The sequence below is a fragment of the Tribolium madens genome, unplaced genomic scaffold (genome assembly GCF_015345945.1).
Source record: "Tribolium madens isolate multiple individuals breed KSU strain unplaced genomic scaffold, Tmad_KSU_1.1 Scaffold_3;HRSCAF=73;Tcas5.2_LG2, whole genome shotgun sequence".
NCBI lineage: Eukaryota > Metazoa > Arthropoda > Insecta > Coleoptera > Tenebrionidae > Tribolium > Tribolium madens.
Genome location: NW_025401006.1, coordinates 467,311 through 478,126, shown reverse-complemented (window position 1 = coordinate 478,126; position 10,816 = coordinate 467,311). Strand labels below are relative to the sequence as shown.

Below are 10,816 nucleotides of genomic sequence, written 5' to 3'. Positions count from 1 at the left end.
TGTATGTACATAATGTAAAATACATACCTTTATTTCTTAAAACAAAAAAAATACTCTTGTTTTTTTTAACAAAAGTTTAAATGATGAAAGTTAATTTTGTATCGAATCAAATAATTGTAAAATTATTTGTCTTTAAAAAATAATAATAATAATTAAAGTGCTATAAAAAATGAGAGAATGAAATGAGAGAAATGAATTGAGAATGAAATTTTATTTTGTTTTTAAGTTCTGCGATTTTTTGTGTCAAACTTATATGAAAATTTTTTTCGATAAAAATTGAATAAAATAACTTTTGTAAAAAAGAAAGGTTTTATAGTAAGTTGCGGCAATATATTAATAAATAATTTAATAATTTAGATTTTTTTCCAGGCGGTTTTTAATTGTTTATGTTCTTTTCCGAAATTTGGTGCCCGGGTGTTAGTAAAAAATCATAATTTTTTTATTACACTCTAATTATTATGGGTAAATTGATGTGAGCTGACAAACAATATTATCATAAAAAAATAATTACTTCTTAAGTTGTTATTCATTCATTTTTGTTTTTGGGTACAATACATTGTAGAGTTTAATTATAAAATTAATTATTTTTCAAAGACATTAAATTTATATAAAAATGTAAATAAAATATTTCCACAACGGACTTATCTCCTTTTGTCTGGTTCGTCTAAATTTAAACTGACAGGATTTAGAGCTTCCGCGAGTTGTCCTGGGGCTTCCGATGTCGCTGTACAAAATTTAAATTGTCCTACGTGACAAACGGCAGCGATAAGTGGAATTATCGTTTTAACAATTTCACAAACTTTGTCAATAGCTGACGTTATTTTGGTTGCATGAGCTCCCATTGCGTTACCCAATCGACTTGTAACTTCTCCAAATTTCATAAGTGTCTTTCTCTGAAACAACATTACTTACAAAAATATTTTTGGTTTCTACCATTTGGTAAATTACCATCCACCCTGGTTTTTCGGTCTCTGATACTGTTTCCTGAGTTTGGGATGGATACTTAGTCACAATTACATCGCTTCGTATTGGATATTGAACAGAACGACAGTTTACATTTTGAAAAATTACACAAAAGTTGATGGCGAGGAGTAAAGAGAGAAACACTTTACTAACAATCATTTTGATATGTGTAACTCGGAAAACACTTTTTGTTTAAAAGTGAAATTAAGACACTGATGATAAAGGAGTGCTGTTTCCAGGATTTGGTATACCACAATAAGAGATTAAATGAATTAATTATAATTTTATTAAAGAAACAAGTCATTACTATTATAAAATTTTAATCCAATTCTTCAATATTGTTTGAAACGGGAGGTGCATATTGAATTGGAATTCCGCCTTGTGGGTTCTGATATGGGACATTGACGTAATAAATCTGGGGTGGTGGAGGAGCACCGTTAAGCAATTGACATCCATTTTTAACCACAGGAGCAGCTTTGCGGCCAAAATCCAAAGCATTTCGTCCCTATTATTTCAATAAATTTCAATAAATTACTTTAAGTTTTTATGTTATTAAAAAATAAACTTACCAATTGTGACCAATTTATAGGCTTTGGAGCAGCCATCACTTGCATAACACATATTAAGGAAAAAAATATAACAATTTTGATGGACATTTTTACCAGTTGTGTTCTTATTTCGGAATGATTGATTTACAAACAGACAGTGTCTGTTATATATAATCCAAATGATGCAAGTAAAAATTTTAGTGGTTGGGAAATAAAATGAGGAAAAACCAAGCAGGAAATTGGGTTAAGAAAGTTATCTAAAATTTAAAATTTAACATGCAATTATCTGTACTTATCAAAAAAGAGCGTCAAATGAGACTGAATCATCACAGTGTGAATTTATGAGGGTAAAGAACTTCAGAAGAAGTCATAAGAAATAAAAGATTTTTTTAATTGAAAGATGTTGCTGTGATCACAGAATACGACATTGGCCTTGAGAATAAAAACTAATTTGTTTTAGGTTTTGCCCCTCTAAGTTTTTGTATTTCCTTTAATATAATTTTGTTACGTTTGGAAGACTTTTAAAAATCATTTTTGCGGTTGTTTTGAAAGATACAGGGTGATGTAAAAAGCTTTATAACTTGTTTATTATTAGAGATATTGACAGTAGTTTTTTGCTACTTTCAGCAACAAAATTCTAAATTTCATAGTTTTTCATAAAAAGGTCTTTTGCGTTTTGCTGATACAACTTATCGATTTTGAGTAAAATCAGTTTTAAAATTCATGTTACAGACCATAAACAGCATAAAAATTAAAAATCAAATTCGTTTTACCGTTTAGGACGCCCCTGATTAAAAAATTCGACATTTCATCTTGGAATTCGTTGAGGTGTATAAAGCTGTACCAAATTTTATCTATTCTGAAATATTGGGAAAAATCCTTTAAAAAACGGACCTTTTTTAGGGGATGTAGGTAGCTTCTTTACATAGCATTTTTCGAAACATGTTTATTAGAAACTTTTGTTTTAAAATTGAATATTTTGTCATCTGTATTTTTCTTAAATAAAATCTACTCAGTTTGATTTTATTTTTGGATTAAATGCTAAATTACAAACTACTTTTATAGAGGTCGTTTTTACTTATCTTTTACTTATCAATATTGATTTACAAATCAACAAGCAACCAACTGAACTCAACAACCTGCTCAGTTGCCTTCTGAGATTTTTTAAACATGACAAATTTTAAAATGTCAAAAAGTATTTTTTAAATGTACCAAGCTTTCCATCAATATAAGGTTTGTATAGTCTAATTTAAAATTCCAGGTTGGACAATAAAATCCGAGTGGGCTTTATGTACAGTTGCGGAATTAAAATTTCGGGCAGTATTTTTCTGTCACTTTAAAAAGTTCACTGTAAACTACCTCTTACTGTCATCATGACTGAAATTTGACAATTAAATTTTTGTTGTTGTTAAAATTGTTAATTAAACAATTTTTCTGTTTTAGGAAATTTGTTAATTAAACTAAGTGTAATCGCTTTGATCTGCTGTCTGCACGTTATTATGCCACTATTTTTGAAAGTAAATAAGTCAAAATGACATATACATGACAAGAGTAAAAAATGAGGTTATTAATGTAAAGGTGGTTCTAGAGTTTACATTAGCAAAATGACAATTCTGCCCGAAATTTTAATTCCGCAACAAAAAAAAATAGCCCAAAAAATAAACATAAGTATGGAATTGGAAATTCTTCAAAGCAAGAAAACGCACAATCTTGTGTATCACAATAATTCAGTTACAGAGAAAACTGCAAATTTTCTTCGAATTTTATTAAATTAAGTAATGGTGCATTATGGTGGTCGGGAAATATAAGGAAATGTTTGTTATTTTTGAGAACACAAGAAAAAGGGTAATGTATTGACAATTCCTTTACTCAAAACTTTACATCAAAATTTGAATAAACTTGATTAAACTACTCATAAAAGTTATTCAATTAATCAGTACATCTGGACGGGGTGGTCATATTGGAAACGTTGATAACCCTGTGGAATTTGATATGGATTTCCGTAATAATATGGGGGTTGTCCGTATGGATAAGATGGTTGTTGTAGCATTGTGTAAATTTCGACTCCGTCTCTTATCACAGGAACAGCTTGGCGTCCAATTTTCCAACCTCTTCGGCCCTATGTATTATTGACTTGTGAATTAAATCATTAAAATTATAAATAAACAATAGTTTACCACTCTTCTCCAATTTATTGGCTCTGGTGCGCACATCACTTGAACAAAACACATTAATGCAAAAAGAACGAAAATGTTAGTAGACGTTTTCATTGCTTGTAGATACTCGTTGGAATTATTTTCGTATAATTTTGTAGCGACTTTTATAGGAAACTTATGATGCAAAATAATTTACATGACTAGTGATAAGTATAAGGAAAACCAAAGGGAAAATGCGTAAACTGACTTAATTAATTCGCTATCTGTGTTTAGACGGTTTTGCTATCAAAACAGCGTCAGAGATGACCAATAAAGAATAAAATGTTGTGAAAAAGTTATATCTGACCCGGCAAAAATGAGGAAATTATTTGGCAGACAATTGTTCAAGACATATAATTTTCTACCACATAATTTCCGACGGTTTAGACCTGCAGTCAGGCAAGATTCACCATTACGGATATTGCTATCAAGTAATGATGTTGATAAATTGTTTGAAATGAGATTAATGTAAAAAAACTCCTTAAATCTTTCCATCTAGCGTCACTACAGCTCTTCCGCCTCGAAACTTAATGAATTATTATTTACGATATTATGTTTTTCGTTATTATTGAGACATTTCTTTACAATATTACAAGTTTTTAAAAGATTTGCTTTTTGAATCTCAATAATTAAATTTGTGGGTGATAAATCTAGTGATGGGTCTGCTTTTGTCTTCGAGTTTTAGCTGGTGGTAAGTGCTGACTAGGTCTAAGTGAAAAAAGTAACAGGCCCTTCTCAATTTTGTCATGATGTTGTCAAAAATTGGTAATGTTCACCTCATATCTACACAAATTCTTATATCAAACCCCATCTGAATTGAAAACCATTACCATCGTGGAAATCTACTGGCTTGGTTCTTTTTACTCTTTCTATAACATCATCAGCAAGTGATTCATGTAGTTTTTTCTCTACTTTGCGGGGGATAGCGGGGCAGTTTTTTATCTCTTTGATGTTGTGATTGAAACCACATCGGGGGCATTCTGTAGTTTCTTTGAGCTTGCGTTTCCTTGAATTTTTAATGTGGTTAACTTGGTATTCATTTCTATCGGGTTGCGAAATATTTTTCTTTTGCATAATATTACTTTGGTTTTGTTCGTATATTTGACATTGTCCTATTACTTCACTCAGGGGAATTCGTTTTCTAAAAGCTTCTTAACTCGATTGGTGTCCACATATCAATTACTTTGTCTTTAATATTGATTCCTTGAGCTTCTTCTTCACCACTTCCAATCTTACAAACAGGCATTTATCTGCTTGTGACTTACATCTCATGATAAATTTATTTGGGGTTTCTCTTTCTTCTGGCTTCATGTTCCGAAAAACATGTCTTTCGATACAAGAATTTTGATGTGAAGAAGTGGTTGACGAGGGCGTCAATAAGGGGATTATAGTCTGTGACCCGATGGCAGTGAAAATGCGACCTTTTGCAGTTGTGGTCGTCCCAAGTGTAATAATTTGTTTTTCTTCTTTACTACATTCAATTTTTTTTGTATTATACCTTTTGAACTGGTAATCACGAAAACTGGATACATACTCAATTTCCGGTTCCAGCAGTTGCAGGTCACATTTTCTGTGTTTTTCCATTTTTCTACTCCCTTGACACCAATTTTTTATTGCCCAAATCGATAGAGTAATCAATTTCGAATAAAAAACGTATAACCTTTAATACCCCTAAAATGGACCGTTTCAAAGATATTTAAATTTAAACTGAGGACTGCACAACTCTGAAATCAAAAGGTAGGGATTTTGAATGGATGATATCCACAACAAATGACCATGGTCTCACAAATCGCAGGCATCTGTCAAATTTGACATTGGACGTTTATTCGGAGAAAATATAATAAAGAAATATCGTAAAGACCCTAACCGATTTTCAGACGCAACCCAAAATACATTCTCACAGATAACTTGGATTTTGTTGCCTTTGCAAAGTTTAAAATATTAATTTTAAATCAAAGTGATTGTTGATATGTCATGCATTAAATATGACAGAGTTATCAATTCCACTTTTATTTCCTCTTGGATTCGAAATGTATTTAAACTTCTTGGTTTACAGGATGTTTACAGTCTTGGAGTTGAAAATTGACCTAGTAATAGAAGAGTACAGAAATACTGTAGCCGAGAAAAAAACTCGCACAATTGTTATTATTAAGAATGCTATTAACCTTCAAAATATTGGTACATGGTTTGAGGGTCACTGGAATTATTTCCTTGTTCAGATAATATTGTATGGTTGCAACGGATAAAAAATCGTATCCATGACAATAAAAGAGAAAAGTCACTTCATAGCTTTGACACTGTCATCATTTGATCTGCTTTTGTTTTAATTTTTATCAAAATTCGAAGATCTTCTGTTTAATCTCTTCCAGCGAAATGGTTTCCAACAGGTTTGATTCGTTTTCCTTAATTTTTTTTCAAATTTATGAACATGTATGACAAATATTAAAATAATAAATTGGTTGTCGTGATTATGATTTACGGTGAAACACAAGGTAATGATACTAATGACCATTAATGCTGCCGGAGCAGCAGTTCTCAAACAAATAGTATAAAATGAATTATATCGCATATAGCGTGAATTTTTGTTTTATATAGCGTATTAGTGTTCTTCTATCGTGAATATCATGTCACTTAAATTTCAACCCCAAGACCGTAAAGAGCCTGTATGGAGAATACCACAAATATGGTGGGGCTAAATCTGTACCGTCAAAGGTACACCGTAGAACGCCAAGTTATGAAAACTGTCAAAGCTATTGCAGATATCTATGTTTAAAACTTCGAAAAATTTCAAACGGTACATCAAGTAACACATAGTGGCATCTGAGAATGTATTTTGGGCTGCGTCTGAAAATCGGTCATTGTCTTTATTATACATATGTGACTCAGCCTGTATATCCTAGCACCTTAAAGGCACTATTAACAACATGTATGGTATGCTCAGATAAATAAAAACCATATACAGGGCTGTTCGTTTTTCGAGCTCCACCATGGGGATCTCAGTTGTTATAGGAGAAAATCAGCCGCCAATAGATGGTACTAAAACCTCAATGTTTTCCCCATTTGAATAGTTTACAGTTGATGGGCCAGATGTCTCTTTTCCTAATTTTGGCGCGTAGCTTAGACGACGGCGCGGCGACGCTTTGGCGGGATTTTGACGGAATTTTGTGACAACTTAAAAGTTTTATTTAATTTGTCACCTAACGTTTTGTAAGAGTATTTTTTTGTTTAAAATAATAATGACAAAAGTTGAAATCTCCATTTTAGAGAAAAATGCATCGAAATAGAATAGAATAGAATAGAATAGTGTTATAACTTTGATATCAAGTGCGCCTTGGAAAATACGATGACAGATTTAGATTCCTTGTAAAAAAGTGCCTCAAGAACGTCCTAGTTAAAAACGTGTAGGTCTTTTAGTTTTCGCTTGAAAAAATAAAAACGGAAATTACAAATTTCAGTTTTTTCCAATAATTCAAAAACTAAAAATGACACATTAAATTTTCTTTTAGATTATTGTTCAGCCTAGCATAAAAATACGCAACTTTGTCCTAATTTATTCGATCTCGTATCTCTTATAATAACTGAAATCCCCATGGTGGGGCTCGAAAAACGAACACCATGCGCCAACATAAACGATGCACAAGGAAAAGTAAAAATCGACCTGTTTCAGGATTTTTTACAAAAATCGCTTATATTTAAGTAATGAATTTTATTCCAATTAAAAATTCCACTTTGTATAACAATGTAAAAAAATATGCATTATCACTGAATAAATAATTATAATAAATATGAATGTTAAAATGAAAATCTAAAACAAATATTTTAGATTTATGTTATTTCTTTCCCACTGCGGTAGCTACTGCTGCATAACCTTGAACAACCGGTAGTGCTTCTTTCGAATGTTCAAAGACCCGTTTTCCTGCCTTCTCCTATGTAGAATAAATGTAAAAAAATGTTAATAAGTACAACAGAAATTTAAAAAATTAAACTTACAATTTTTCTCCAGCCCGTCCACCTAGCTTCACTTTGTCCCACAAATACGCTCACCAACAATACACCAAGGATGAATATGACCGTTAATTTCATTTTGATGGCTTAATATCAATAAGGCTGAGACTGCCTATATTGAGAACTAAAGACCTTATGAACTACTATTAGTATTAGCTGCTCTTTTATGGGAACTGAAACAATAGTATTTGAGTGTAAATAACACTTCTGTCATTAGAAAAGTAATTCCCCTTTTCTCTCGGTTGTATTAGCGGTTAAAAAGTACGGATGATGACCGATGACGAGGATGATGATTCATTCTGATAATGATATTTATTTATTATTTTACTTGTATTGATTGTAAAATACAATCAGATTTATATATTTATATAGGTCATAATCATAAGCAGTAGAGGGATAAAAAAATTCCAACTAAAAAATGCCAGTAAACACGAAATAATCTTCACACAATTCCCATAAATTCTCGAACCGATCCGCCATCTGATCTTATGTAGGTAAGTTAATATCCTGGTCGCGAAATGTTAAGTCTTCCTCCCTCACTATATCATGTTTAGTGGCTTGTTGCCGTTATCTGAGGGTAATAGGGAAGAACATCCGTCTTAAGAATGTTATTGGTTCCGTCTTAAATGGACCTTTAGCGATTTATGCATCGTAATAAGCTTGACTTATTGTCAATGTCCCAGAAATGGGAAACATATTCCGGCGATAAGCCCTTAGTAGCGGGGTCACCAGTTTTGGGATTATTTTTAAAATTGGAAAAGCTTGGAGCATATAGATTGTAACGGGCTGATCTCATGCAAACTAACGACGTCTAGATGTCGCCGAAGGCGGGATTTGCATCAACTTATGGAGTTGAGGAGGCGAGCATTGAAAATTGCCGATTATACGGACTTAGAGTATCGAAAAGATAAAGATGCCAAGAGTATAGTATAGCCTTTAATCGAAATCGTTCCATTAAGCTACTTCATTGACAGTGGAGTGCTTCGGCAAAACCTGAAAAACATAAAATTTAAAGCTTGAAAAGACAAATTTCAGGACGTAGTGTTTTTTATAGTTTCATTAATACCAGCCCTCGTTAAATATCGAATATTCAAACGACTGCATTTTAAAGCAACAAATAACAGAAGACAAAACTATTGCGACTGGAATGTTAATTCCCTAATCTACATATTTTCACGAAAGTGTCTATTTTAATTCAATTACAGACGTTCAATGTCCTCCTAAATCTCCCACACCTCGCTTCCCAATCGCTCATAAAAATATTTTTCACCGATCAAAATCTAGCACCATTGACTTTGACAGTTCCTGTGTAGTGTGGTCGGGAAGCGTCGATTTATGGTTACGACAAAAAAGCAACGGGATCGTCCTTTGTCTGAAACTACCGGTCACGGGGGTTCATTTAGGAAAATTAATTAGCCAATTATAAGGGAGACGCGGTCTACAAGGACGCTACAATAGTTGGTTCCGCACCGACGATTTTATCATCGGAACAGATTTGTCAACGATGCGATATTAATTTTCGAATTAATGGTTGATTCGTGTCCACTTCTGTCTTTTACTCAATCTTATTTTATTTATGAAGCCGTCTACGATCAGCCAAGCGTCTGATTAAATCAGAAATAAAAGATTATTTTCCCTGCTCAGTCTTCGTAACGTGACTGCTTACAAACAAATAAAGATCGTACAAAATACACACGCTTCAGAAGCACGAGAACGGGAGCTAGAATTGTAATTTTTTAATTTTCTCGTTTTCTTATTGGTTTTAATAAATTGCATTTTCTTAAAAAATAAACTTTGAGACTTAAAATTAATACAAGTTGGAGAGCATGTTTTGAGCGTGGTTTGAGATACTTATTAATATGATTATTTTTATAACAAAGCACGAAAGTTGTGTTTTTTTATCACGAATACCTTTGGAGTTCATTTTCCCAGTCGAAAGGCATTTTTACTGAAATCGTAATTTTTTAGGTTATACAGGGTGTTTCAGAACTTGCGCCTCAGAGAAAAATGCCAAGTAACGTGGAATATTGAAAAAAAAATAATTTTTATAAACAGAATTTTTTAAACATTTTTTACAAATTGCTGATATCTTTTAGCAGTTGACTGTAAGTGACCGAGATTTTTATCTTTAAAATGGCGTAAAAGTCAAAATTATTGGTTTGGCAACCTTGCTTGACTCTTAAATTCAAACGACAAACTTTTATTGTCATTTATTTGTGACGGGCAACGCTGGGTTAGTCCTCACCTGAAACATACATTTGCGGACACGGAATTTTGGTCATTTTTTCAGTTCAACGAATGTCAATGTAAGCCACGCTTTATTTTTATTATGATTGTCGTTTGAAACTAAAATTTGAAAGTTTTAGTTGAAATTTTTTTGGGGCCTCGATTTTCCGAATCAATAATGCCAATAATACGTGTTTTAGTACAGGGTGCTCCAGTCATGTAAGATAAGATACCAGGAACATGGAAAAAATGTTAAAAAATTCTATTTATAAGAATTTCGAAGTTATGAGAGTTTAAATTTTGCACTTTGACTCTATTTATTTCTATTGAAAAAAGAATTTACCAAGTTTTTTTGCTACAGGCTATTAGAAGAAAAAATAAGGAAGCTGTATCCTAAATTGTGACTCTGTTTAATGTTATTTGTGGCTTTTATTGACAAATTTTTTCTACTTTTACTAAATAATTATAAAAAAAAACATATACTAGATCATCAGTATTATTAAATAGACATATAAAAATGTCAAATGTCCAAAAATAAATGTCTTTTTTTTGACAGTGGACATTTTTTTTTCCATGTTTCTGGTATCTTATCTTATTTGAAATTTGAATTTTTCTCTGTATAAGTTTAATAAATTATTTTGATTTGTTGTCATTTTTTAACCGAAAGAGAGGTTACTTGCATATATTTTATTTTACATTTTTATGTCTACTGACAAATTGTCCAAAATTTTTGTGTGCGCAATTGTACTTGCATAACAAAGTAGGATTGCCAATAATTCAGTATTGTCAATAGATTTTCTATTAATAATTCATCCGGTATGAAAAAATTTGAAAAACTATACAACCAAAACTTGCAGACTTATTTCCGGATCATCTTGT

General features: G+C 31.8%; 2 protein-coding genes and 1 long non-coding RNA gene across 3 annotated transcripts; all 3 read right to left on the bottom strand.

Annotated features, from left to right (window-relative positions):
• Positions 1-490: 490 nt before the first annotated feature.
• Positions 491-1,169, bottom strand: LOC123008317. Its single transcript, XM_044404118.1, has 2 exons — positions 949-1,169; positions 491-893 (listed from the first exon to the last, which is right to left on the bottom strand). The coding sequence occupies exons 1-2, from the start codon at positions 1,120-1,122 to the stop codon at positions 642-644; spliced, it is 426 nt and encodes a 141-aa protein (XP_044260053.1). The 5' UTR covers positions 1,123-1,169; the 3' UTR covers positions 491-641.
• Positions 1,170-1,237: 68 nt separating this feature from the next.
• LOC123008318 lies at positions 1,238-1,673 on the bottom strand. The gene is made up of 2 exons (XM_044404119.1): positions 1,533-1,673; positions 1,238-1,468 (listed from the first exon to the last, which is right to left on the bottom strand). The coding sequence occupies exons 1-2, from the start codon at positions 1,617-1,619 to the stop codon at positions 1,283-1,285; spliced, it is 273 nt and encodes a 90-aa protein (XP_044260054.1). The 5' UTR covers positions 1,620-1,673; the 3' UTR covers positions 1,238-1,282.
• A 1,689-nt stretch (positions 1,674-3,362) lies between these two features.
• On the bottom strand, positions 3,363-3,854 carry LOC123008319. Its single transcript, XR_006412942.1, has 2 exons — positions 3,689-3,854; positions 3,363-3,630 (listed from the first exon to the last, which is right to left on the bottom strand). It is a non-coding gene; the product is annotated as an uncharacterized LOC123008319 (long non-coding RNA).
• Between the last annotated feature and the right edge of the window lie 6,962 nt (positions 3,855-10,816).

What these genes read in the sequence shown, in the direction of transcription:
- LOC123008317 (XM_044404118.1), bottom strand. Translation starts at nt 1,122, where the DNA reads ATGATTGTTAGTAAAGTGTTTCTCTCTTTACTCCTCGCCATCAACTTT. An exon ending in CCGAAAAACCAGGGTGGATG is followed by an intron (nt 894 to 948) that starts GTAATTTACCAA and finishes ATGTTGTTTCAG; the next exon opens with AGAAAGACACTTATGAAATT.
- LOC123008318 (XM_044404119.1), bottom strand. Translation starts at nt 1,619, where the DNA reads ATGTCCATCAAAATTGTTATATTTTTTTCCTTAATATGTGTTATGCAA. An exon ending in CTATAAATTGGTCACAATTG is followed by an intron (nt 1,469 to 1,532) that starts GTAAGTTTATTT and finishes TTGAAATAATAG; the next exon opens with GGACGAAATGCTTTGGATTT.